Consider the following 25,800-nt stretch of genomic DNA (forward strand, 5'->3'; position numbering starts at 1 on the left):
TCCCCTCTCCTCTCTCTCCCCTCTCCTCTCCCCTCTCTCTCCCCTTTCCTCCTCCTCTCCCCTTACCTCCTCTCCTCACCCCTCTCCTCTCCTCCTCCCCTCTCCTCTCTCCTCCTATCCTCTCCCCTCTCCTCCTCTCCTGCTCTCCTCTCCCCTCTCCTCCTCTCCTCTCCTCCTTGCCTCTCCCCTCTCCTCCTCCTCCTCCTCCTCTCCTCTCCTACCCTCTCCTCCTTGCCTCCCTCCTCTCCTCTCCCCTCTCCTCCTTGCCTCTCCCCTCTCCTCCTCTCCTCCCCTCTCCCCTCCTCCTCCTTCCTCTCCTGCTCTCCTCTCTCCTCTCCTCCTCTCCTCTCCTCTCCCCTCTCCTCTCCTCCTCTCCTCTCCCTCTCCTCTCCTCTCCTCTCCTCCTCCCTCTCCTCCTCCCCTCTCCTCTCCTCCTCTCCTCCTCTCCTCTCCTCTCCTGCTCTCCTCTCCCCTCTCCTCCTCTCCTCTCCCTCTCCTCCTGCTCTCCTCCTCTCCTCTCCTCTCCCCTCTCCTCCTCTCCTCTCCTCTCCTCCCTCCTCTCCTCTCTCCTCCTTGCCTCTCCCCTCTCCTCCTCTCCTCTCCCCTCTCCTGCTCTCCTCTCCCCTCTCCTCTCCTCCTCTCCTCTCTCCTCTCCTGCTCTCCTGCTCTCCTCTCCCCTCTCCTCTCTCCTCTCCTCCTCCTCCTCTCCTCTCCTCCTCTCCTCTCCTCTCTCCTCTCCTCCTGCTCTCCTCTCCCCTCTCCTCCTCTCCTCTCCCCTCTCCTCCTTGCCTCTCCTCCTCTTCTCTCCCCTCTCCTCTCCTCTCCCTCTCCTCTCCCTCCTCTCCTCTCCTCTCCTCTCCTGCGCTAACAGATCCGATGTCCAGATGCGTTGCCTCCTCATGTTGGGCCCAGTTCTGCTCTCCCTGACTCTGCCTGTTTCATGGACCACAGACACCAACACCGCCACCAGCAGTACCTCCTCCTCCCACCTCTCCACTCACGGGCCTCAGCCGCACCCCACCACCCATAACCCCACGCCCTTAACCCTTCACCCTCCCCCCTCCACCTTGAGCCCTCACCTCTTCCCCCCCCCTCACCTCCCCCACTATCTCTCCTCTCCGGTTGTTCTCCTCCCCCACTCCACCCTGCCAACGCCTCCACCATGCCGGCCCGCGTCCCCGCTGCGCTGCTGCTCTTGATGCTCCGGGCGGTCCTGCTCAACGGGGGGGAGCCTGCCGCCCCCCCGCCCCTGTCCCGCCGGGAGATCCGCATGGAGGGCGACCTGGTGCTGGGGGGCCTGTTCCCGGTGCACGAGAAGGGGGCGGGGCTGGAGGAGTGCGGCCGGGTCAACGAGGACCGGGGCATCCAGCGGCTGGAGGCCATGCTGTTCGCCATCGACCGCATCAACAGCGACCCCATGCTGCTGCCGGGCGTGTCCCTGGGGGTGCACATCCTGGACACCTGCTCCAGGGACACCTACGCTCTGGAGCAGGCGAGGAGGCGCCGGGGCTGGGGAGGGCAACACCGTCCCACTCCGAGTTCCTCAAAAATCAACGCTTGTTTTGGGCTTTAGGCGTTAGCTGCTGACGCAAAGGGTGTCCTTGTGCGTCTTCGTTCGACGCAGGGGGGTCTCAACTCCCTTTCAAATCCCGCCACGGCGATATCTGACGCCCAGGGAAAGCGGTCCTGCAAATCTTTTTTCGCAGGATGGTAGGGCCAAGTACCGGAACGGCACTTGGCCCGAAACGGGTTAGGCACTGAAACGGGTTAGGGTTATGGTAGAAGTGGTTAGTGTTAGGGTTAGGGTAGTGGTGGTTAAAGTTAGGGTTAGGGTGGTAGTGGTTAGGGTCAGGGTTAGGGTTGCACACTTATCACTGTTCAGCGTGGAGGGGTTACATTTTAAAAAAACCTGTGTTGAAAAAAGAGGCAAAAAAGTGTCAATTTTTGACAAACTCGGAGTGAGACGTGTTGGGGAGGGGCAGCTGATCAGATCACACTCTGTTCATGGCCCTACAGCAGCCACATATAGAAACAGCAGGTGGAGTACAGTACAATGCAAGTTAAATGCGTAAATACAGCTGGCTAGTGGTGTGAGGAGAGCAATGAAATAAAGAGTAGAGTAGAGGTCTATGTAAAAGTAAGCCCATATTTACTGTTGCCTGTTGCCTGTCTGCAACGATGGGGTCATATAAAGTAAGTATATATTTACAAAATGGATATGTAGTTACAATCCCTGTGAAAGGGGAGAAAAAGTGTCTGGAGCGCAAAATAAACCGTAGACAATGGTCCAGGATAATATCAGAATAACAGATAAATATATATGATTAGTACACCCCTGAAAGATTCATGCAAATTCAAATGTCAACGACACACAAACACACACACACACATACACACACAACTTTCAGACCGAAGCAGTGAAGCATAATGTGTGTGTGTTTCCCCTCTCCCCATAGGCTCTGGAGTTCGTGAGGGCGTCCCTGACCAAGGTGGACGACACAGAGTTCATCTGTCCCGACGGCTCCTACGCGCTACAGGACGACAGCCCCCTGGCCATCGCCGGGGTCATCGGGGGGTCCTACAGCAGCGTGTCCATACAGGTAGCACTGGCTGACAGACTGGCAGGGAGACAGACAAACAGGCGGACAGGCAGAGAGGGACAGACAGACAGACAGACTAACTGACAGATAGACAGACAGAGAGAGAGACAAAGACACAGACCTCTAGACGGGCAGACAGACAGACAGACAGACAGACAGACAGACAGGTGGCCAGACAGACGGCCAGACTGGTGGACAGACAGGCGGACAGACAGACAGGCGGACAGACAGGCGGACAAACAGGCAGGGAGACAGACAGACAGGGAGACGGACAGAGAGACAAAGAGACAGACCTCTAGATGGGCAGACAGACAGACGGGCCGATAGGGTGATGAACAGGGAGACAGAAAGACAGACAAATAGACAGAGAGGGAGGCAGACCGACCGACAGGCAGCCGAACAGACAGAGACTGGCACAGGCACGGACACAGACACAGACACAGACAGAGACACAGACACAGACACAGACACACTGACACTGACACAGAGGAGAGGGACAAAAGGGAGCATGCGGTATTGTGTTGACATGTCTCTATGAATGAAGTTCCTGCGGTGCCGTCTGCATCCCCCGAGCATGAAGCCTGAACAGCCTCACTCTCTGTCTGCTGCTGTTTGACACATCCTCCAGCTCCCTCTCCTCCTCACACCCCTAACCACCGCTTCTTTCCTGTACGCCCCCGCGCCAACTCTTCGACACCCTACCATCCCCGGTCCCTCTTCCTCCTCCTCCCATTATCAATTGTCCCGCTGTCATTCATCGCCATGGTTTCCTCCTCTTGTTCCAACTTATTCCTGCTGCTAGACGGCTTCTGTGGCCCGTGTGTGTGTGTGTGTGTGTGTGAGTGTGTGTGTGTGTCTGAAGTGTCTTGTGCCGCAGCCCCCTCCGTCCGCTCTGTGTCGGGTCCGTCGCTCCGCTCTGATCGGACCCCTTGGCTCTCCCTCTCAGATCCTCTGTTTCAAAAACCATCAAATCCTAAGGAATATCTTATGCTCACGCACACACACACACACACACACACACACACACACACACACACACACACACACACACATTGTGCATGCAGGTGCGCATAAACACGCACAACTTATCAAAAGTCTGTGTGTGTTTGTGTGTGTGTGTGTGTGTGTGTGTGTGTGTGTGTGTGTGTGAGGTTGCACATGTGTCTATGTGTGTCAGTGGGCACATAGTCTGGTTGTGTATGCCTCTGAGCCTTCCCGGGTTGGTGCGTGTGTGAGGACTACAGTATGAGTATGTCTGTGTGTGTGTGTGTGACTTGCATTAGAAGCAGAAATGAAAACACACAGATCCCCTCCTCTGCACCATTTTCCCTTTTTCATTTTTTTTACACGCATTCAGCCTCTCTCGCATTCAGCCTCTCTCGCATTCAGCCTCTCTCGCATTCAGCCCTCGCTCATATTCAGCCTCTCTCGCATTCTGCCCGTTCCTACAGTACGTCTCTCTTCCTCCTCCTGGCAGGAGAAGACCCACTCCCACCAACAGAGTTCCCACTCCCCGTGTCTTTAGCAGACTGTATTCTGTGCAGTCTTTGTGCATTGGTCCAAGGGGTCCCTGCATGTGTGTGTGTGTGTGTGTGTTTCAGATCTTTGTTTGCTTATGAGTATAAAGTATGTGTGTGCATGTGTATACGTGATTACAAATCATAATGAGAAGGACTTAATTAAACTAAAGTCAAAAGTAAAGGGAATATTATAGACATCACTAGAGCCCAGATGTCCCTCATTTATTCATGATTCCGAGATTTTATTCATCATTGCTTTTGTCTCAGTGTGTCTGTGTGTGTGCGTTTACGTGTGTGTGTTTGTGTGTGTGCGTGGTTGTGTACGTGTGTGTGTGCGCGTGCCTGTGTGTGTTTGTGTTAACATGCATCTGTGTCAGTATCTCAGTATCATTTTCTTCCACTGTGAAACATATTCAACATTGAGTTCAATCCTCATAACATTTGACTCAACGAACGACTCCACAACTCTGATTTTGAAGTTGACCATCGCGACCCACCCTCCCCCTCGTCTCCCTGCCAGGTGGCCAACCTCCTGAGACTGTTCCAGATCCCCCAGATCAGCTACGCCTCCACCAGCGCCAAGCTAAGCGACAAGACGCGCTACGACTACTTTGCCCGCACCGTGCCCCCAGACTTCTACCAGGCCAAGGCCATGGCCGAGATCCTGCGCACCTTCAACTGGACCTACGTGTCCACCGTGGCGTCGGAGGGCGACTACGGCGAGACGGGCATCGAGGCCTTTGAGCAGGAGGCGCGGATGAGGAACATCTGCATCGCCACCTCCGAAAAGGTGAGCGGGAAGGCTTGGGGGGTTGGGATGTGTTCAGTGAGCAGGATCCAATGTTGCATGGAATAGAGGGGCACATTATAGAAATAGAATAGAATAGAAATTATGGTATGGTACTATAGCTTTATTATGTTTTCTATAAATTTACTTTGCTCATAAATGATCTCTAAATGAAATTGAAAAGAATATAGAATAAACTTGACTTTTTAATTAATATATAATAGAATAGAATAATAATAGAATAATACTAAATAGGCTACTTCAAACACTGCACAGCCCCAGAAAGAGAAACCTTGACTGCGATGTCAACCTGATAAGCAGCTTAAAGCTGAAGTGCTAAGTGAAAATGGTGGTGATATAGCAAACCATTGGAAAAAGTTTGTCTTCTCTACCACCAAGCTCTGGTGCTATCAAAACTCAAGCGTAAAAATGTAGCCTTATCTTCAGCAGTCCATATTCGAACGTTTCACATTCATTCATCTTATCGTTTAATTGGTATGGATCCCTACTTCGGCCGTGACAGTTTTTATAACAGAATTAGTTCCTCTTTTGTGTGTGTGAAGATTGAGGGAGGAAATCCTCACAGAAAACGGATGGAGCTTCTGTTTTGTTTTATATTTAATTTATTTAAATATCTGTTTAAATTGGTTAGAATTACTTGGCATCAGTTCCACTTTGGTCTTTATCTGAAGGCTAAGGTAGGAAATGTTGACCGGAAAGGAACAAGCTTCTGTATAAAATTAAGTGAAATCTTTCCATTTTTCACATCAGCCTTAGCTGTGGTTCAAATGATCATCCTGTTTGGTCATTCACAAGGTTAAGATAAAATAAGATTGTACTTAAGAAATCCTGAAGGGTATTTCAGGATTTACAGCAGCCAAGGTGTACAAAACTGATAAATAAAGGGACTCCTAGTCATTTTTTTCTAGACATTATCCTGCCAGAGATGAACGAGCGGTGAGTGGGGATCTGTCCTTCAAACACTCATCAGCTCAAACAATCTTTCCTCAGGAGATGTTGCTGCAGTGATGAACAGACTGAGTTTCCCTCCTAACTCTCCCCTGCTCTTCCCGTGTGCAGGTGGGACGTTCCAACGCCAAGAAGTCCTACGAGGCGGTGATCCGCCAGCTCCTGCAGAAGCCCAACGCCCGCGTGGCCGTTCTGTTCCTCCGCAGCGACGACGCCCGCGAGCTCCTGTCTGCGGCCGCCAGACTCAACACCTCCTTCATCTGGGTGGCCAGCGACGGCTGGGGCGCGCAAGAGAGCATCGTCAAGGGCAACGAGCTGACCGCCGAAGGCGCCATCACCCTGGAGCTCTCGGCCAATCCCGTGCCCGAATTCAACCGCTACTTCCTCGGTTTGGATCCCGGGGTAAACCGGCGGAATCCCTGGTACCGGGAATTCTGGGAGCAGAGGTTCCAGTGCTCGTTGGGAGTAGGAAGTGGAGGAGGTGGAGGAGGAGGTCCCGGGTCCGTGGGGTCAGACCCCGAGACTCGGAGACATCTCCCGCCCTGCGACCCTCACCTGTCCATGGACCGCAGCGGCTTCGAACCGGAGTCCAAGATCATGTTTGTGGTGAACGCGGTGTACGCCATGGCCATAGCCCTGCACCGGATGCAGCAGAGCCTGTGCTCCAACACCACCAAGCTCTGTGACGCCATGAAGTCCCTGGACGGCCGCAGACTCTACCGGGAGTTCATCCTCAACGTGAGCTTCACAGGTAGGAGGAGGAACCGTCGGAGCCCGGGGGAGCGGCAGAAGGCTCCGGGAGGGGGGGGAACGGAAAGGCTCTGCAAGTTTGACTAAAGGGCTACCTTTCAGAGGCACTGAGGTGTGTGATAGAGTGTCAAGTAGTTTGGAGGGCTTAAAACAGAGGCAACGGAAAAAAAGAAAAGAAAAACTGAGGGAGAAAAACAAGAAAACAAGGGGGCCTAGTTAACAGTCCTGTCGTGAGCAGTCCGGGGAATCGCGTTCTTCCACCCGGCCAAGTCATGCAACATGCAAGGCCCCGAGACAAATCCTCTTAATTGCCATGTATTGTCGGCACTCGGCTCGCCATTGACACCTATTACGCCGGGAGTAATTGATACGACACTAGGAAGTTGCCTCGACGAATGAGAACGTGGCTAATCCATATGTGTTTCCCTGCCCGCTCTAATGAGATTGTGTGTTATAAGGAGCTCCTCTAGTGCTCTGTTTATTATTCTCTGCAGGCTGGGAGGGGAGAGCGACACAGAGAGACAGGGAGAGAGGGACAGGGGCTGGGGAGAGGGGATTGGCTTGAGTGACAGGTGGGGTACAAAAGGAGCGTTATAAATAAACTGCTGTGTGTCTAAGGGACTGACAGTGTGTTAGAGGTGCTTATTCCTCCGCCAACCGTGACCAGAAGCAGACATCAAACCAGCCCTGCCTTACACCGCCCAACACCGCAGTCCTTGCCACGAGGGGGCGGGGGTTTCAGGGAAGGAGGGGGGGAAGAAGGGAAAGGGGGGGGGGGGGGGGGGGGGGGGGGGGGGGGCGGGGGGTGGTGAGAACGCCCGTCACGCCGACGGAAGCAGAGGGAGGGAGAGAGGAGGGGACGGAGAGGGGACATAATGGAGGAGATTGACAGGTAGACTAAAGTAGAGAAAAGAAGAGACCTATTAGGGAGGGGGGCGGGAGGCAGGGGGGATGAGCGGGCGGGGGGGTGACGTTGAAGGTAATCGTCACCAGGGAAAAGAGCTTGAGGGGACGGGGGCTGGCTGCAGATGAGGAGAGGGGGAGCTAAGGTAGTGTCGGCGCTGGGACGGTATGCGTCAGCAGAAGAAGAAGACGGTTCTCTTTGAAACTCCCCATCTTTATTTCTGCTGCAAATCAAAGAGCTTCACAAACACTCGCCTGTCTCTGGGAGGAGGGAGGGAGGGAGGGAGGGAGGGGAGGGAGGGGAGGGAGGGAGGGAGGGAGGGAGGGAGAAAAAAGGGAAGTGAGAAAAAGCCGGGGGAAAGGGAGCTAGTAGAGAGAGAAAGAGAGAGCGAGAGAGAGAGAGAGAGACAGAGAGAGAGAGAGAGCTAGAGAGAGAGAGAGAGAGAGAGAGAGAGAGAGACAGAGAGAGAGACAGAGAGAGAGAGAGAGAGAGAAATAGAGAGAGAGACAGAGAGAGAGAGAGATAGAGAGAGACAGACAGAGAGAGAGAGAGAGCGAGAGAGAAATCAGACACGCAACCTCTAGTTTATGCAATTGATTACCACCAATTGAGAAAGTTAACAAGTGCTCACAGAGGGAGAGAGAGGGGAGACGAGAGGAGACGAGAGGAGAGGTGAGGAGGCGAGGGGAGGCAGGCAAAGGAAAGGAAGGACAGAGAACGCAATAGGGATGTGTCCTTACACGGCTCGCAGTCCTACTACAGCCCCCTTCCATACCCAAGTAGCTCATTCAAAATCCTCCCAGACTGCAATGGTGATGATGAACGACCAAAATACAGAGCAACTCTGTTCCGGCGATAATGGCCGCCGATAGAACAGGAACAACGAGAGGTGGGCGTGTTGTGGCGGTAGCGGTGAGAGCTGCTGCTGCTCTTGTTTATTTGGGACCTGTGTTCTTATTGCATTTTTAATGCCGGTAGCCCAGGCTCAGAGACAACAAGTAGTCTCTTAAGTTCTCGACGGACTGGATGCGTGTTTGTATACGGTGTGTATGTGCGGCGCGGGCTCTCTGTATAAGGTAGGAGTCGAGGTAAGGTGAGGTGGGATGTGGGGTAAAGATACTGCAGCTTTTCCATCTGCAGTGCTCCCATTCTGAACTGTAGCAGACAGGGGGGGAAAACAACGCAGCTCAACACACACACAAGCTCTCTCGCTCGTTCGCCCGCTCTCTCCTCTCCCCCCCCCCCCCCTCTCTCTCTTTCTCTCTCGCTTGCTCAATCCCTCTCCTTTTTTCGACTCTTTTTTCTAAGCCTCGCTTTATCCTCCCCTCTCTCTTTCTCTCTCTCTCTCTCTTGCTCTCTCTCTCCCTCATTCTCTCTCTCTATCTTTCTCTCTCTCTCTCTCTTGCTCTCACTCTCTCTCTCTCTCTCTTGCTCTCACTCTCTCACTCTCTCTCTCTCTCTTTCTCTCTCTCTCTCGCTCTCTATCTCTCTCTTTCTCTCTCTCTCTCTTTCCCACTCTCTGTGTCTCTCGCTCTCTCTTTCGATCTCTCTCTCTCTCTCTCTCTCACCTCCACCCTTCCCCCCTCTCTAGATCCCGATAAATATACAGACATACATGTATAAAGACATATAAATATACATATACATCTCCCTCTCCATCTCTCCCTCTGTGCTACACTTCAGCACACGCTTAACGCAGGGGCTTGGTGTAACGACAAGTGTGTCTTCATAATTAGCGCCACACCTTGTTGCCATTGCTCCTCGTCCTCCAGCTTACCATCACAAACCTGACACTTTTTAGCAAGCTATGTTATTGTGCGCGTGTGTGTGTCTCTGAGTGTGTGGCAGTTGTGTGTGTGTGTGTGTGTGTGAGTGTGTGTGTGTGTGTGCATGCAGGGGGAGGATTTCAAACGCGTTTCTGTCTTCATCTGGAGTCATGGCGGTAGCTCTATGCTGTTGCTATGGGAATGAAGCTGACACTATTGCCAATTGCTGAAGTGATCATGTAGAATAGGAAAGCCGTAGCCTGCTCTAACAAGATATAAACATGGAACGCCGCATGTGCATACACATTCTCACCCGCACACACACACACACACACACACACACACACACGCACACACACACACACGGGCGAGCATAACCTGGCCTTTGCTACTTTTTTTACAGCCACCTGCCCCAGTGAAATCCCATGCTAAAATGTCTGAAACGGGCACAATTTTTTTTCCATTTCACAAAGCCCCAGCTTGAACAGCTTGTTTTCCACCGACATGAAGATGTAGACACCCCCAGCCCACACACTTTTCAAAGCCATCATTCACCTCCCACCCACCTACATCCCCATCTGCAGCAAACAGATCAGTATATACACACATGCAAAGCCGTCTGTTCAAATAGTAGTGATAGATGTGATATTCTTGGCACTTTAATGTGTGTGTGTGTGTGTGCGTGTGAGTGTGCATGTTTGTGTGTGTGTGTTGATGTGTGTGTGTGTGTGTGTGTGTGTGTGTGTGTGTGTGTGTGTGTGTGTGCGTGTGCACGTACGCGTGTGTGAGTGTGAGCAGAGGCGTTGTGCCTTCAGGGCCATATCGAGCTGTGAGCTTACTGCAACGTTTTAGACGCTAGAGAATAACCTTTACTCTCCCTTTCTTTCTCTCTCTCCCCACTCTCCCTGTCTCTCTCTCCCTCCCTCTCTCTTGTCTGTCTGTCTGTCTGAGTCTTTTCAGGCGGTGTGTCTCATCATTGTCTCCATCGTTCTCTCTCACTGTTACTTTTTTCCAAATTTCCACTCGCATCGGCAAAAGAAAACACTCTTCTCCCCTCCTTCGCTTCGACGTATGAAAGCAGCAACATCCCACTCGGCAAGATCACTGTGCACCTTTCATGCCGTGGTGTCCACACTCCTACCCCCTCGAAGAATCTCCTCCTCTCCCCCCCCCCCCCGGTCTATTGATTCTCATTGTACAGTAGGAGTTCCTCTCCTCCCTCCCCCCCCCCCTGGTCTATTGATTCTCATTGTACAGTAGGAGTTCCCGCTGTCAATCAATTCACTCACTTTTGCTCTCCCTGCTCACCCTCTGCCCGCCTCGACCCCCCCGCCTGGCTTTGTCATTTCGCCCGTCCCTCTCGTTCCGCTTCTCCCTTATCTTGTCTCTCGCTCAGCCCCCGGCCCTCCTCCTCCTCCTCCTCCTCCTCCTCCTCCTCCTCATCCTCCCGAGCCTTCGTTTGTCTTGTTATCCAGCCCTCCTTTCTGACGGTCAACCTACCGCTCGCTACACATTGCCTCGCCTCGCCTCTCCTCTTCTCTCCTCTTCTCCTCTCCTCTTCTCTCCTCTCCTTGTGTCCTTCTCCTCCCATGTCTCCGCTCCTCCCCTCTCCTGTCATTCTGCTCCAATATCTCCTTTTCTCTCCTCTCCTCTCTCCTTTCATTCTCCTCTTATATCTCCTCTCCTTTCATTCTCCTCTTATATCTCCTCTCCTTTCCTCTCCTCTCCTCTCCTTTCATTCTCCTCCCATATCTCCGCTCCTCTCCTGTCATTCTCCTCCAATATCTCCTTTCTTCTCCTTTCCTCTCCTGTCCTTCTCCTCCCATATCTCTGCTCCTCCCCTGTTGTGTCTTATCTTGTCTGCCTCCTCATCCTATTCTCTGCTCTGCTATACAGTGCTCTAGTCTTTCACTTTCACTTTCTTCTCCCCCCCCCTCCCTCTTCAGATCTCTTATATCCTCTAATTTCCAATCTCTCCTCTGCTTCTGTCCTCCACTCCTTTCTTCTCTAGTTCTCTTCTCCTATCTCCTTTTTGCCACGCCATCTTTCTTTCTCTGTGTCTCCTCTCGCCTCCTTTCTTCTCCTCTTTATTGTTCTTTGTCTTTCTTCTCTTCTGGCATATTGATCTGCAGATAGCCTTTTCTTCCCGGTTAGTAAGAAAAAAATGTTGCTAATATATGTGTAAATATCTATGTGTGTGTGTGCGTGTGTGTGTTTGTATGTGTGTTTATGAGTGTATGTGCATGCGTGCGTGTGTGTGTGTGTGTGTGTGTGTGTGTGTGTGTGCGTAGGTGTGTGTGTGTGTGCGTAGGTGTGTATGTGTGTGTCGGACACTAAAAGTTGCCACTAGCCTGTTGAGCTATCACAGGTCATAAATCAACCTTCTGTATTTCTATGTGCCTTTGTCATATTGCTTAGAAACCCTAAGCTGTCTGTATGTTGGTTTGTCTTTCTGCCTTTCTGTCTTCCTGTTAGTCGGGTCTGCGTGTCCGTCCATCTCATTGTCTCCATGCCTGTCTACCCTTCTGTTTGTGTCTGCCTGTCTGCACAGCGTGTACATGCTGGATAACAGACAGAGACAGACAACATGTTCCCTGTTATCTCTCTCTAACTCTCGGCGGCTCTTTCATACTAAAGCTACCGCTTCACTCTTACCTTGCTTTGTTCCCTCTTTCCCTCCCGCCTTCTTTCGGTTGTTGCTTCCTCTTCCAAGCACATCGCCCCCCCCCCTCCCCTCTGTGGTTTTAAATAACTTATTCCTCTCTCTCTATTGGTCGGATTAAAGGGGATTGACTCATTCTACTCGAGTCTCTCCCTCCGCCATCTCTCACCCCGTCTTTAATACCCACAATCCCCGGCGGCCCCTGCATTGCTCTGACATGGCTGAGGCAGTAATTAATTTCTCTCGCTTCTGAATGAAAACCAGCGATTTCCCTCTTCTTTTTTTAATGAATACGGAAGAACGTCTTGATGGATTTAGCGGGCATGCTGAAGTGGTGGGGTGAGGGGTGGGTTGAGGGCTATGATTAAATCACAGCCAGTTTACTTAGCTCATTAGTTGTAATTTGTTTTTGTACGTCGCCGCCTCAGCTGTGTCAGCGGCGTGCACGCTACAGTACAGACCTCCCCCTTCAAACCGCCTCATCCCGGGACCCCAGTGAGGGGATGTCATGGTGCAACGCGGCGGGAGTCTTATTGGGGGGGGGGGGGGCATTAATATGTCAATGTGACGTCTCCTTGTGTTCTGTGAGTAACACTGGGTTTGAGGTTTATGTTGGCGTTGCGTAGCAAAGGGCCACAGTCGACGTTGGCGTGTTTGGAGATCCTACATGGAGGGAGGGGGGTAAGGGGCTGGGAGATGTTCACGAAGGCCGGCTGTAATCATGTGTTTTCACACTTATTTTTAATTAATATTGAAATTAATGAACTTGCAGAGTTCTAGAGGATGGTAACCGTGGGGAGGGAGGGTGTGTGTGTGTGCGTGTGCATGCGTGCGTGTGCGTGTGTGTGTGTATGTGTGCGTGTGCCAGCATGAACATGTTTGTGTGCGTGCTTATGCTTCCAAACTGTCCACTAATTATTACCACTGCATAAATGAGTCAAACATTCATACAGACTCATTTGTATGTGGACTTCATACAGAATCGAGGTCTACATACTAATATTGTATCGGCCTTGGTCACTTCCCAGATCTATCTGCAGATTTAATCTTTTCCCTCATTCATCCAAAGTCTCCCGTTCCCCTGAAAGAAAAACCAAAGCACCTGCCCGTCCTTAACCCTAATCTGAGATAGTTCTCGCCGACTCCTGGTCGACGCGATACATCTGTCCAGGCTTTCACTCTGGTACAAGAGCCACTCCCACTCACTACAATTATATTTTGGAGGTTGGTGTAGCCGGAAGGTTTGGTTAATGTTTCCGGGTGACCCAAAAGGGCCAATAACAGGTCACAAATTCTAGGTTGGTTGGACCCTTAGAGGGACATTTGAAGCCATATCTAATCATATGTAAAAAAAATAAATAAAACATTGTGCATTTAAGTTGAGATTCGGAGCAGTATCAATCCATAGCACAACTATGTAACTCACTACATCACTTTTCATCTCAAATAAGTGGTTTTAGGGTTGGATTTTTCCTTTAAGACGCTTTTAACACAACCCACGCCCTGTCGCTTTTCGGTGCAGGGCTTCAGGAGCCTTCAGTGTTCATCTGTCCTGGATGTGCCTTCTCAGCTCTCTAAAGTCATCAGAGCAACAACCTGGGCCGGCCTTGGTCCACTGCAACCTGCCCTGTCATACGCTTTCTATAATAGGAGAGGAGGACGCCGGTCAGCAATGTCCCTCTGTCGCTTGCTACACTGAGCTCCTAGAGTATAATGCTGTGTGTGTGTGTGTGTGTGTGTGTGTGTGCGTGTGTGTGTGTGTGTGTGAGATCTACTGGAGGTAATTCAAGGACAGGCCTATGGGCTGGAGGGGGCCTCTCCCACCACTCACCACTGATCTCTCTCTCTCTCTCTCTCTCTCTCTCTCTCTCCCTCTCTCTCTCTCTCTCTCTCTCCCTCTCTCTCTCTTGTCAGGATTACACCTTAAATGGCTAATAAGGATCCAACACACATCTAATGAATTAATGAGGTGCGGTTATGATAATTAGCTAGGCTTTTTTGTCAGTACAAGTGTGTGTGAGTGTGTGCATGTGAGTGTGTGTGTGGGCATGTGTGTGTGTGTGTGTGTGTGTGTGTGTGCGTGCGTGTGTGTGCTACGTGCGTTTGTATGTGTGTGTGGGTGTGTGTTTCAGAACAGAGGAGGACCTGGCCTTGTTCGACTTTATTAACAGGCTATTGTCTGGCAAAGCGTACTAATGAATACTTATCGGTTCTTGGGCTGATCGTATCTTATCACCGTCTTATTGAAGTCATACTCATTTAGCTGTCAGCTGTAACGTTTAGCCGCCCTGACAATTGCCTGACATGTAAATGAGGAGTGAGAGAGAGGAAGGCGGAGGGTTAAGCTGTCTTTGTGATTTATGGGTTTCATAAAGCCTAATTCCCCCCTGTTGCCTTTTACCACAACATTCTTCTCCGTACACAGTGAGCCCTGACAACAATAGCACAGATTTAGCTGCTGTCAGCGATGCACACGCGTGCAATCGCAGCCTCAAACATGCTACACACCCGCAACGCACATGCACACAAACATACACAAACACTACGGCACATGCTCATAACAATTACTGTCACACACACAAATACACGCACACAAACACACGCACAGACACACACACAGCGCATCATTTATACATTTAAAAACACAGACATGCACAATCCACACACACCCACAAAAGCACACAGGCTTGCACACACACACACACACACGCACACACACACACACACACACACATGCAGGAATACACCATGCTCACAGCAGGGTCAGAGCTGTGTTTCAGTCCGACCAGCTTCCCGCTGCGCTCAGAGCAATACCTTTACCAGTCAGACTGTAAAGGAACCTCTAATGGAGGCTCTCTCTCTCTCTCTCTCCCCCATTCCACTTCTCTGTCTTTCCCTCTGTCTCACTCCCTCATCCCCCCCCTCCAGCCTCCCTTCCAAACACACACAAACACACAAACACACAAACACACACACCCTAGTTCCATCTCTAGATCCCCGGCTCCTACTGCTGATCCCTGGCTGTTATGGAGAGGCTGTTGTTCGCTGAGCAACGACGTCTCCTTGCTGGTCGACATGTGAGGCCGGTTGAGCGACGCCCCGCAGTGTGTGTGCTGCACCAGTGATCCTGGCACGGAGGCATGCTCGTTTGACAAGGACGGGGCGGGGGGAGGGCGATGAGATCGCCTCTGACACCGACCCGACTTCTTGCGAACAGCGAGGCAACTAGGCGACCTGTGTGCATCAGGACTGCTAGTGTCAGGATCCGGGTGGGACCACATGCTGGGGCCACGCCCTTTGTCTGCGTTAGAAGAAGACAACCAAACAGGATAGCGTTCACTGTGAGAAGAAGCCTTCTTCTCACCTTCTCCTCAGCTTATGTGTCCTGTTTTTTCTTTTTTGTATCTTTCATGGTTTCAGCATCTTGCCAATTTCCCAATTGCTTGCGCTCCCGTATCCTTAGGGTAGATGGTAATCCTTTCATAACAACTTGTACACAAACCAATTTGGCAGTTTCAGCAACAAACAGTCTTTCTGGTGCAGGAGACCTGCAGGCTAATTCTATCAGTGTGTGGGTTGCTGCATCGCCCTCTTAAGGGATTCAATCCTCTGCCTTCACGCCTCGATGACTTAGGGAGTTTGCTAATGTTAGATTTGGTACTAAACTTTGTCAGCTATATTTGAGCAATAGGAATGTCCCGTTTTGGCCTGAGGTGTGTGTGGGGAGAGATACAATCAAGACATCAATATGGATACCAAGCGTTAAGCCCTGTGGCAGATTAAGCCTGCCTGACGCGTGAGAGCCTGGGTATCATCTTGTTCATCTTCTGCATGATGCATCTTTTACAATTGCAGCATACATCACATACAGATCAATACAATAATTACGGGTTGACACGCTACATGTATAAATGTTCTTGGCTGAGATATGGTTATGTTTAGCCCCCTTTTTTGTTTAGAGTTGGTTTATAATGATCACAGCTTGTATTAGATAGAATGCATTATCTGAAGCACTTAATAAAATTAATTATTATGATCTTAATCTTATTATATACCTCACTTATCTAGCTGCCATATTGGTTCTCCCACCCAAAATGCACATCAATTGCATTTTATAGATAAGACAAATACTCCACCTGACTAACCAACATGGCTTCTAGGCGAACGCAGCCTTTAAGTAGAATTGGGAGTATTAGACGTAGTGGTTATGTTGGTGGCTACCCTGTCATGCGCTGGTTTTACATTGGATTTCTGATCTCCCCTTATAGCCCCCTTCTCTCCCCCCGGGAGCGAGACGGCGGTGAAGTTTGACGCCCAGGGTGACGGTTTGGGCCGGTACAACATCTTCAGCTACCAGCGCTCCGGTGATCGCTACGGTTACGTGCCGGTGGGGGAATGGGCGGAGACCCTGAGCCTGAACAGCGACCTCATCCACTGGCCCCGGGACACCGTGCCTCCGTCCCAGTGCAGCGACCCGTGCGCCCGCAACGAGATGAAGAAGATGCAGGCAGGTGAGAGAGGAGCCCTGGAGGGGCGTGAGAGGGGGAGACGGTCGCCCCGCCCGAGGGCTTCCTTCATCCACCCATCATGCAGCGCTACGTCCACTTATCCATCATATGCATCCATCCACCCATTCACCCATCCGTCCATTGGTTCATCCATCCATCCATCCATTCGCCCATTCATCCATCCGTCCATTAGTTCATCGATTAATCCATATATCTGTGCATTAATCCATTCATCTGTCCTTTCATCCATTCATTCTTCCATCCATTCATCTATCCATCCGTCCATCAATTCATCAATTTATCCATGCCTCCATCCGTTAATCTATTCATATCTCTAATCATCTATCTATTCGTTACCTGTTGATAAATTTAAGATTCTTAGCATGTTAGAGTATCATTTTGTAGACGGTTACAATGTCACTATTTCATATTTACTATTTTACTGTTTTTCCTGTTTTACTGTTACAAGTGCTATATTGTAGCACTTGCGCCGTATTGTAAGTCGCTTTGGACAAGAGCTCCAGCTCGTGAGCCTCTTCAACCCGTTTGTAGTAAGACTGGTTCCTTTGTGGCTGAGCCCAGGTGAGTACTGCTGCTGGATCTGCACCGCCTGTGAACCTCACGAGTACCTGGCCGACGAGTTCACCTGCGCCCCGTGCTCGCCCGGCCAGTGGCCCACCGACGACCTCAGCTCCTGTTTCGACCTCCCCGAGGACTACATCATGTGGGAGGACGCCTGGGCCATCGGTCCAATCACCATCGCTTGTGTCGGGTGAGCGAGCACCACAGCACACCATCCACAGGCACCGCTACCGGTTGGCTGTGCCTGTGGATAACATAGCTACGGTGGATGGCATAGCATCACTTTCCACACATACATCTACTGAGATTACCCATTGAAATAGATCTGCTCCCACATCAGCTGTAGAAGCTTTTCTAATCCAGACAGGGATGCCTGTGTCATGGGCCTCTAAGGATGTGTCACGTAAAAAGAAGAGAGAAAGGAGTCTGCTTAGAATAGATGGTTCATGGTTAATTAGGTAACTTGAACGATTCATATAATGGTTGAGATAATAGTTCCTCATCAACTGCAGGCACCAGCACCACTTTCCCCCGGTGCCCACTTCCAGCACATTCCCCTGACGCCACACACACAAGGTTACGGAGTAAACTTGCGCCCGTGAAGGGACGCCAAGAAATTGAACTGATGAGCTGGAAAATTGCTTCTAATAATGTGTCATGTCGCGTCATGACGATTACACATCACAAGGTGGCCCGCGAAAAAGGGAAAAAAACAATCACGAGATTCACACTAATTTCACTGCATTAGATAGAATCTGCTCTGGTTAATAACATCTAAAGAGAAAAGCAACCAGAGAAGCTCATCCTACTTTCCAATTAAAAGAGGAGGAAGGAGGCACCGCTTTCTACTGCCCTTTCCTATCAAACACGATTACGTGAATTATAACTGATTACAATTTACATAAAACATAAAACCCTTTTCTTTCGTCGAGAACACAATAATGGAAAAGTCGAATTCTAAAACTTTATGGCCACTGAAGGACTGTTTATAAGATAAGCTACTCTTCCAAAGGGAGTTTTTGTTTTGTGACACAAAATGAACTGGTCCTTCTTCTCCCCGCCACAGGTTCATCTCCACAGGCCTGGTGTTCTGGGTGTTCGTCCGCCACAACAACACCCCGCTGGTCAAAGCCTCGGGCAGGGAGCTGTGCTACATCCTGCTCCTGGGCGTCTTCATGTCCTACGCCATGACCTTTCTGTTCCTGGCCAAACCCTCTCCCACCATTTGCGCCCTCAGGCGGCTCGGCTTGGGGACGTCCTTCGCCGTCTGCTACTCTGCCCTGCTCACCAAGACCAATCGGATCGCTCGGATCTTCAGCGGCGTGAAGGACGGAGGCGGAGCCACAAGGCCGCGCTTCATCAGCCCCTTCTCCCAGGTGAGTGGGCCGAGCAGGAGGGCGGTCAACGGACGGAGACACGGAAGAACGGAGTCGCGGTACGGTTCATCTCAGATCAGTCCCGGGCCTCTTCCATTCACTCGCACCACGTTACCGTGCGACTCATCCTGAGCACTAAAGTTTAGCCGAACTCTGAACCGAAGCGAAGCGCCAGTGTGATGCTCCAGTGAGGGCAAACCTTGGAATAATTCATGCTTAATCTTTAGGGCGATATTGAAATTCTGAACACAAATAGGAGGGAGGCAGATGTAGATCTCAAACACCGTTTTTTACTTTGCAGTTCACGCACGTTGCTCTTGAGGATGACCGTCCAGAACTGCTGAACTGGACAGAACTTAACGAGAAGGGCTTCTTTCATCAAGTTTAAGCGGCGTGCTGGTCCAAAACAAGCCGTTAGATATGAATGAGAAATGACTCGTAAAAATGTGTAACGACCCAAGGAAGGAATGGTTCAGGTGTGAGCGCACTCGGTAACTTGCCAACAAAAAAACAGCATGCAGCATCGCCTAACCGAGAACCATAACTGTAGTTTCATTACTGAGGGGGGAGGGGGTCTAAAAAAAATAGGAGAATAGACACAGCACCTCAGGGTGCCATAACTCCATTGCAGTTTTATTTAATTTCTTCCAACCAATAATAAATCATATTCCGCCGGTTCCTGTCTCCCCCCCCCCCCCTCCATAACCCCCCCGCCCGCTGCAGGTGTTCATCTGCCTGAGCCTGATCTCGGTGCAGCTGGTGACGGTGTCGGTGTGGCTGCTGGTGGAGGTGCCTGGCACGCGGCGCTTCACCCTGCCCGAGCGGCGGCAGACCGTCATCCTGAAGTGCAACATGCGTGACTCCAGCATGCTGATGTCACTGGGCTACGACGTGCTCCTGGTCATCTTGTGTACTGTGTAAGTGGTCTGTGTGTGTGTGACGTGTGTGTGTGGGTGTGTGTCATACTGTGTACTGTGATAGTGGTGTGTGACGTGTGACGTGTGTGTGTGTGTGTCATCCTGTGTATTGTGTAAGTGGTGTGTGCATGTGTGTGTGTTTGAGTGTGTTTGTGTATGTGTACTGTGATAGTGGTGTGTGTGTGTGACGTGTGTGTGTGTGCGTGTGTGTGTGTGTCATCCTGTGTATTGTGTAAGTGGTGTGTGCATGTGGGTGTGTTTGAGTGTGTTTGTGTGAGTGTACTGTGATAGTGGTGTGTGTGTGTGACGTGTGTGTGTGTGCGTGTGTGTGTGTGTGTCATCCTGTGTATTGTGTAAGTGGTGTGTGCATGTGTGTGTTTGAGTGTGTTTGTGTGTGTTTGTTTGTCATACTGTGTACTGTGATAGTGGTGTGTGTGTGAGTGTGTGTGTGTTTCAAGTGTATGTGTGTGTGTTTCAGAGTATGTGTGTGTGTGTTTGTGTGTGTTTGAGAGTATCTATGTGTGTGTGTGTCTGTGTGTGTGTGTTTGAGAGTATCTATGTGTGTGTGTGTGATTGTGTGTGTGTGTGTGTTTATGTGTGTGTGTGAGTCTGTAGGTGTTTGAGAGTATGTGTGTGTGTGTGTGCGTGTGTGTGTGTGTGTGTGTCATCCTGTGTATTGTGTAGGTGGTGTGTGCATGTGTGTGTTTGAGTGTGTTTGTGTGTGTGTGTTTGTCATACTCTGTGTACTGTGATAGTGGTGTGTGTGTGAGTGTGTGTGTGTTTCAAGTGTATGTGTGTGTGTTTCAGAGTATGTGTGTGTGTGTTTGTGTGTGTTTGAGAGTATCTATGTGTGTGTGTGTCTGTGTGTGTGTGTTTGAGAGTATCTATGTGTGTGTGTGTGTGTGTGTGTGTGTGTTTGTGTGTGTGTGTGTGAGTCTGTAGGTGTTTGAGAGTACGTGTGTGTGTGTGTGTGTGTGTGTGTGTGTGTGTGTGTGTGTGTGTGTGTGTGTGTGTGTGTGTGTGTGTGTGTGTGTGTGTGTGTGTGTGTGAATAGTAGAGTCAATTTTAACGACAGTAGCCCTTTAAATGGATAACAATGTATGTGTGAGTTGTGGCTGCTTGTCCTCAGCTTGTTCTGTTTTTTAATGTCTTTATCAGTGCGTATCAGGACACTTAGAGGGTCACAAATTCGGATACGACGTTGGAAAGTAGTTGAAAACTATGGCAGCACACTATGGAAACATCCACCTTGAGAAATACCTTTGTCAAAAGTATGACAAAAGGGTTGTGCCATTTTTGTATTCGAACTTTCAAACTGTGATTTTGTGTACCAATAGGTATGCTTTCAAGACCAGGAAGTGTCCGGAGAACTTCAACGAGGCCAAGTTCATTGGCTTCACCATGTACACCACCTGCATCATCTGGCTCGCCTTCCTGCCCATCTTCTACGTCACATCCAGTGACTATAGGGTAGGCTCCCACCCCCCCCCCCACACACAAACATACACACACACACGCACACACACACACACGCACACACACAGTGAGCCGCACACTAACAGACACTCTGACAAGTGTCACACACTGAAACACACAGTATCACACAAACTGAGACACACACTTAGATACATACACTGACACACACACACACACACACACACACACAGACTGACACGCACTGACATAAACTGACATACACACACACACGCAAACACACACACACACGCACACACAAACACAGAGATTGACCCACCCTGGCACACAAAGAAAAATGTCAGACAGACATAAATGGAAACAGACAGACACTAACATACACAGACACACATAAAGACACACGGAAAACATGCACTGATACATACTGACACAAGGAGAAATAACTACTAATAAAAATACAAGTAATGCAGATTTATAGTTAGTTCTTATTATTATTATTTTATTATTATTGTCATTATTAATAGTTTTATAATCCAAGTCTCCAGATATCAAAGGGCTCTGGGAGTGTTCGCATGATCCATACAAATCAGACACACACACAAACACCGGCACGCACACACACACACCCACACACACACACACACACAGACACACACACACAAACACACAGTATCAAAGGGCCAGGTGGAGGACTGCTGATGCCAGGGCTGCTCATCTGATCCCCATTAAAAAAGACTCTGAAAGCAGGGAGCTCAAGTCATACACACACACACACATATCTCTCTGTCATCCTCCCTTTCTCTAGCCTCTCTCTCTCTCTCTCTCTCTCTCTCGTTGTCTTTCTGTCTCTGTCTCTCTCCCTGTCATCCTCTCTCTCTCTCTCTCTCTCTCTCTCTCTCTCTCTATCCTCCTCCCTTTCTCATTGTATCTTTCTCCCTCCCTTGTCATCGCTCTCCCCTTCCCCTCCTCATTTTCTGTATGTATTTCTCTCGTTCTAGCTATCTCCACTTTTTCCACATCTCTCTCTCTCTCCCTCTCTCTCTCTCCCTATGCCTTTTGCCCACTCTCTCTTTCTCGATAATCTTCTCTCCGCCTCTCTTTCTCTCGGGAAATAAGGATTTCTTTGGCCTTGCAATCTGACTTTAAGATTAGCCAGGTAGCAGCATAACATCTCTCATGAATACACACACCCCCACACGCGCACACATACAAACCAACACAAACACACGCACACACACAAAAACACACTATAAGATATTGCTGTTTACCAGGGGGCCCCCCTGTCTACTGTGAGCTATTGCTTTGAGCTGACTTGGCTATTTAACCCCGCCTCGCCTCTAACACGGAGATACATGGATGTAAGCATTGAAACCCTACAACTGCACGGACCTCGGATCAATAAAGACAACCGAGCCACTCTGTGTGTGTGTGTGTGTGTGTGTGTGTGTGTGTGTGTGTTTGTGTGTGTGTATGTGTGCGCGTGTGTGTGTGTGTGGCCATGAGCATCTTCCATGGCAGCATTCTGCCAGTGTGATAAATGGCTCCACACTGGATCCAGACCAAAGAGTTACTGCATAGTTTATTCTCCGTGGGTCTCCTTTGATTAAGTCTAGTATTGATCAACGCTGTAACTGTTATCCTCTCGGTGGTGGAGCAGCGACAAAGGTCTGCCAATAAACACCAAAACACTCCTTGCCAAATCCCCTGTTGGCAGAAGTATGCATCACTGCAGGTTGATTCATTTCATGCATTCACTGCAATCTATACTCTGCCATTACTTTTCTATTTTTTTTTCCTCTGCTGGTGCTTATTGATACGGGCAACCTCGATAAATAAATCACCTCACACAATAAAGCCGCTGTGTGTTTTAAAGGGGCTGTCAGATTTGAGCGCTATCATTCGGGGTGTAATCTATTCAAAATATCCTAGGAAATTGTTAGCTGTGTGTGAGTGAAATAATTTGTGAAAATAAGTTAACAGTGCCTGCCTCTGTACTCTGTATGAGTCCATTTACAATAAAGACCGCTCCAGCTAACTTCTGACCAATATTGTCTGATTGGTTCGGGGGAAATCCATCTTACATGTCAAACACTCTCGCACACAGTGTTATCTTCTCAGTACTGGGGAAACAAGGGAAGGAGGGAGGGAGCATAGAGGGAGGGAGCTTTTCTTTTTTAAATCTTGGCTCTTTTCCACTCTTTTGCTTCCTATCTCTTTGCAGCTCCGTAAACGCATGTGTTGCTCTGTCCTCAGGTTCAGACTACCACCATGTGTATATCGGTCAGTCTGAGCGGCTTCGTGGTGCTGGGCTGCATGTTCGCTCCCAAGGTCCACATCATCATGTTCCAGCCCCAGAAGAACGTGGCCAGCCACCGAGTGAACCTCAACAGGTTCAGTGTCAGCGGCCCCACCACCTCCTACCCATCGCATGGTACGTTCCGCTCGGACACACAACACCCCATTTTCCCCCCCTGGCCCCCTCACATCTCCTTACTCCGCCCTCAGCTCCCCTCCTCTATCCTCCCCTGCTCTTTGATCCTCTCCCCCCCTTTTCTCCCCCTCCTCTACTCCTTTCGCCTCTTTCTCCCCTCGCTACTCTTCTCTCCCCTTTCTCCCGTCCTCTTCAATCCCCTCCCCTCCTTTTCTCTGCGTGACCCTCCTCTCCCCTCCTCTTCTCTCTCCCTCTTCCCTCTCCTCTAACCTCCTCTCACCCCTTCTTCCCTCATTTCCTTTCCACATCTCTCGTTCTTTGTCTCTGCTGCCTCTTCTCTCCTCACTCCTCCTCTCCTCTCCAGCCCTAGTCTCTCCCCTCCTCTTTCCCCCTCATCTCCTCTCTGCTGCCCCTCCTCTCCTCCCCTCTACCCTCCTCTCCTCTCCTCTAATCCCCCTTCTCTCCTCTCCTCCCCTACCCTTCTGCAGACTCCCTCCTGCTCTTATTAAAAATGTTCAGGTTATTGACGATTGGGTAGGGGGGAACTAAATCGAAACGATCACTAAGCAGCCGTGGTATTTCATTGAAGGTATAATATGTCATTTCTGCCGCCATCAGTATCTCAGTCAAAACAATAACAAAAGAAGCAGCATGGGAACACAGTAGTTGTTCTCCTTCTCCACCATTGCCTTTGTCAATCTATCTGAAGAGACCGAGGCAGAAAGCGTGTTCACAGACCATTAATGTATTAAAGTTGTATTCACGTTGCACTTATTCAAGTTTATTAGCGTTACGTCATTTAATTCTAAGGAAATTGCTGAAAGTGCTACAACGTTATCTGGCCAACATAGCATTAGATGCGTCTGCTAACGAGCAGCTGTAGATAATCCTGTGGGGGGGTTGTCCACCACTGTTACCCTGGGTCGACACGATCAAACAAGAAATAACCCTTTCAGCTAAAATAATGTTTTCAACATTGTTGTAACTTTATAACGTTACCGTACACATAACAGTGTTCCCACTGAACAAGTGTTTTTTTAAATTAAAAAGATATTGGATATCCTATAGATATTCCCGCTCTGAATTAGAGGCGATCTGAAGGGGGGAACTAAAGGCTGGACCCGTGGTTTGAGTCCCGCGTGTCTGGCGGTGTATATCGGCCCAGGGGACGTCATGCAGCACGCCTCTCCATAGCCATCGTTTGGTCAATCTTCCTCCACAATAAGCAAACTACAAAGCACCCTGCTCGAGGAAATGGCCTGACAAAAATGCAATTACACCGGAGATGTCTCACGTTTCAAAATGTTCCCAAATGGATTCAAATCTTTGTTTAATAGTGTATCTCGCTGGATCTACAACAGTTAAAAGCGGCTAAGCTCCGGTGTCGGTGTTACACAGATAGACTGTATATAATGCAGGTGAAACTGACTTAACATAGTCTGTATATAATACAGGTTAAACTGACTTAACAGTCTGTATATAATACAGGTTAAACTGACTTAAAATAGACTGTATATAATCCAGGTTAAACAGACTTAACACAGACTGTATAATACAGGTTAAACTGATTTAACATAGACTGTATATATACAGTGTTTTGAGATTCTTGCATCCGTAATACTGATTCGTGAACTCCAGATTGATTCAAATAATGAATTTGCCTGCCGTCTTCTCTGCAGGGAGAAACCAACATCAATCCTTCCTCTCGCACATGATCATGTTTTCAGTGTCCATGAAGAGGGTCTTTTCACAGACGTCACGTTGGTGTTGCGCGCAGTGCTACAATGAAATAAGACTTTAGCCTTTTTAAAATAATAGACCATGTATGGGAAACAGTCAATCACTGATATACATTTTTAATACATTTTTTTAATTTGAATGACCCGTCCATGTAAAGTCGATGGGGGGAAAACTGCGTTAGTTTGGTGGAAGGGATGAGCCACTTGTCAAAGTAGTCGTGGTTAGCTATAGATCGCAATTGAAATATTGTTTAAAATGTCATATCAATAAATTAGGTCTCTTCTGGATTACTGGTTTCTCGTGTTTCCCCAGAAATTAGAAAAAAAGAGAAAGGGCATATGACGCCATTGGCATGCGGCCAAATCTAGCGGGTCGTCAACAAAATACATAACATAGGTCAAGTCGTTTTTAGACATTTTAATGCAGAAATCGTACATAGGATACCTTTAATGGCCAATATTCAGTCTAACGTTGCCATCCACACGCAGAGCTTAAGAGCAACAACATCAGTGTTGAAACACTGTAATTAAAGTGCATATGGGCGTCAACAACAGCTACAGCTTTACCATCTGCTCATTGAATTCAAATAATGTCATCATCTCTAGATATTTCTCTAACCACCATTGCTTATTGTATTAAGAGACTATTATTACTTGAATACATAATTGAGATTGAATAATATTGAGATGGTGGTGGGTTGTTTAAGCGTGCCTGTTGATGCTTGCCTGTTGTTGTTTATGCCCCCCCCCCTCTGTTTTCCACGGCCGGCTGCAGCTTCGGTCAGCACCGCCCAGTTCGTCCCCACCGTCTGCAATGGGAGGGAGATCGTTGACTCCACCACTTCCTCTCTGTGA

At 49.4% G+C, this 25,800-nt stretch overlaps 1 protein-coding gene across 1 annotated transcript; it reads left to right on the forward strand.

Moving 5' to 3' along the window:
* Positions 1-1,180: 1,180 nt before the first annotated feature.
* On the forward strand, positions 1,181-25,800 carry grm3 (glutamate receptor, metabotropic 3; the record flags this gene model as incomplete). The annotated part of the gene is made up of 11 exons (XM_079743931.1): positions 1,181-1,492; positions 2,457-2,600; positions 4,641-4,910; positions 5,988-6,627; positions 16,227-16,469; positions 17,049-17,238; positions 18,115-18,424; positions 19,148-19,341; positions 20,679-20,811; positions 23,029-23,206; positions 25,721-25,800. The coding sequence occupies exons 1-11, from the start codon at positions 1,199-1,201 to the stop codon at positions 25,798-25,800; spliced, it is 2,676 nt and encodes an 891-aa protein (XP_079600057.1). The 5' UTR covers positions 1,181-1,198.

This window comes from Pollachius pollachius, assembly GCF_949987615.1.
Source record: "Pollachius pollachius genome assembly, chromosome: 9".
NCBI classification, from domain to species: domain Eukaryota; kingdom Metazoa; phylum Chordata; class Actinopteri; order Gadiformes; family Gadidae; genus Pollachius; species Pollachius pollachius.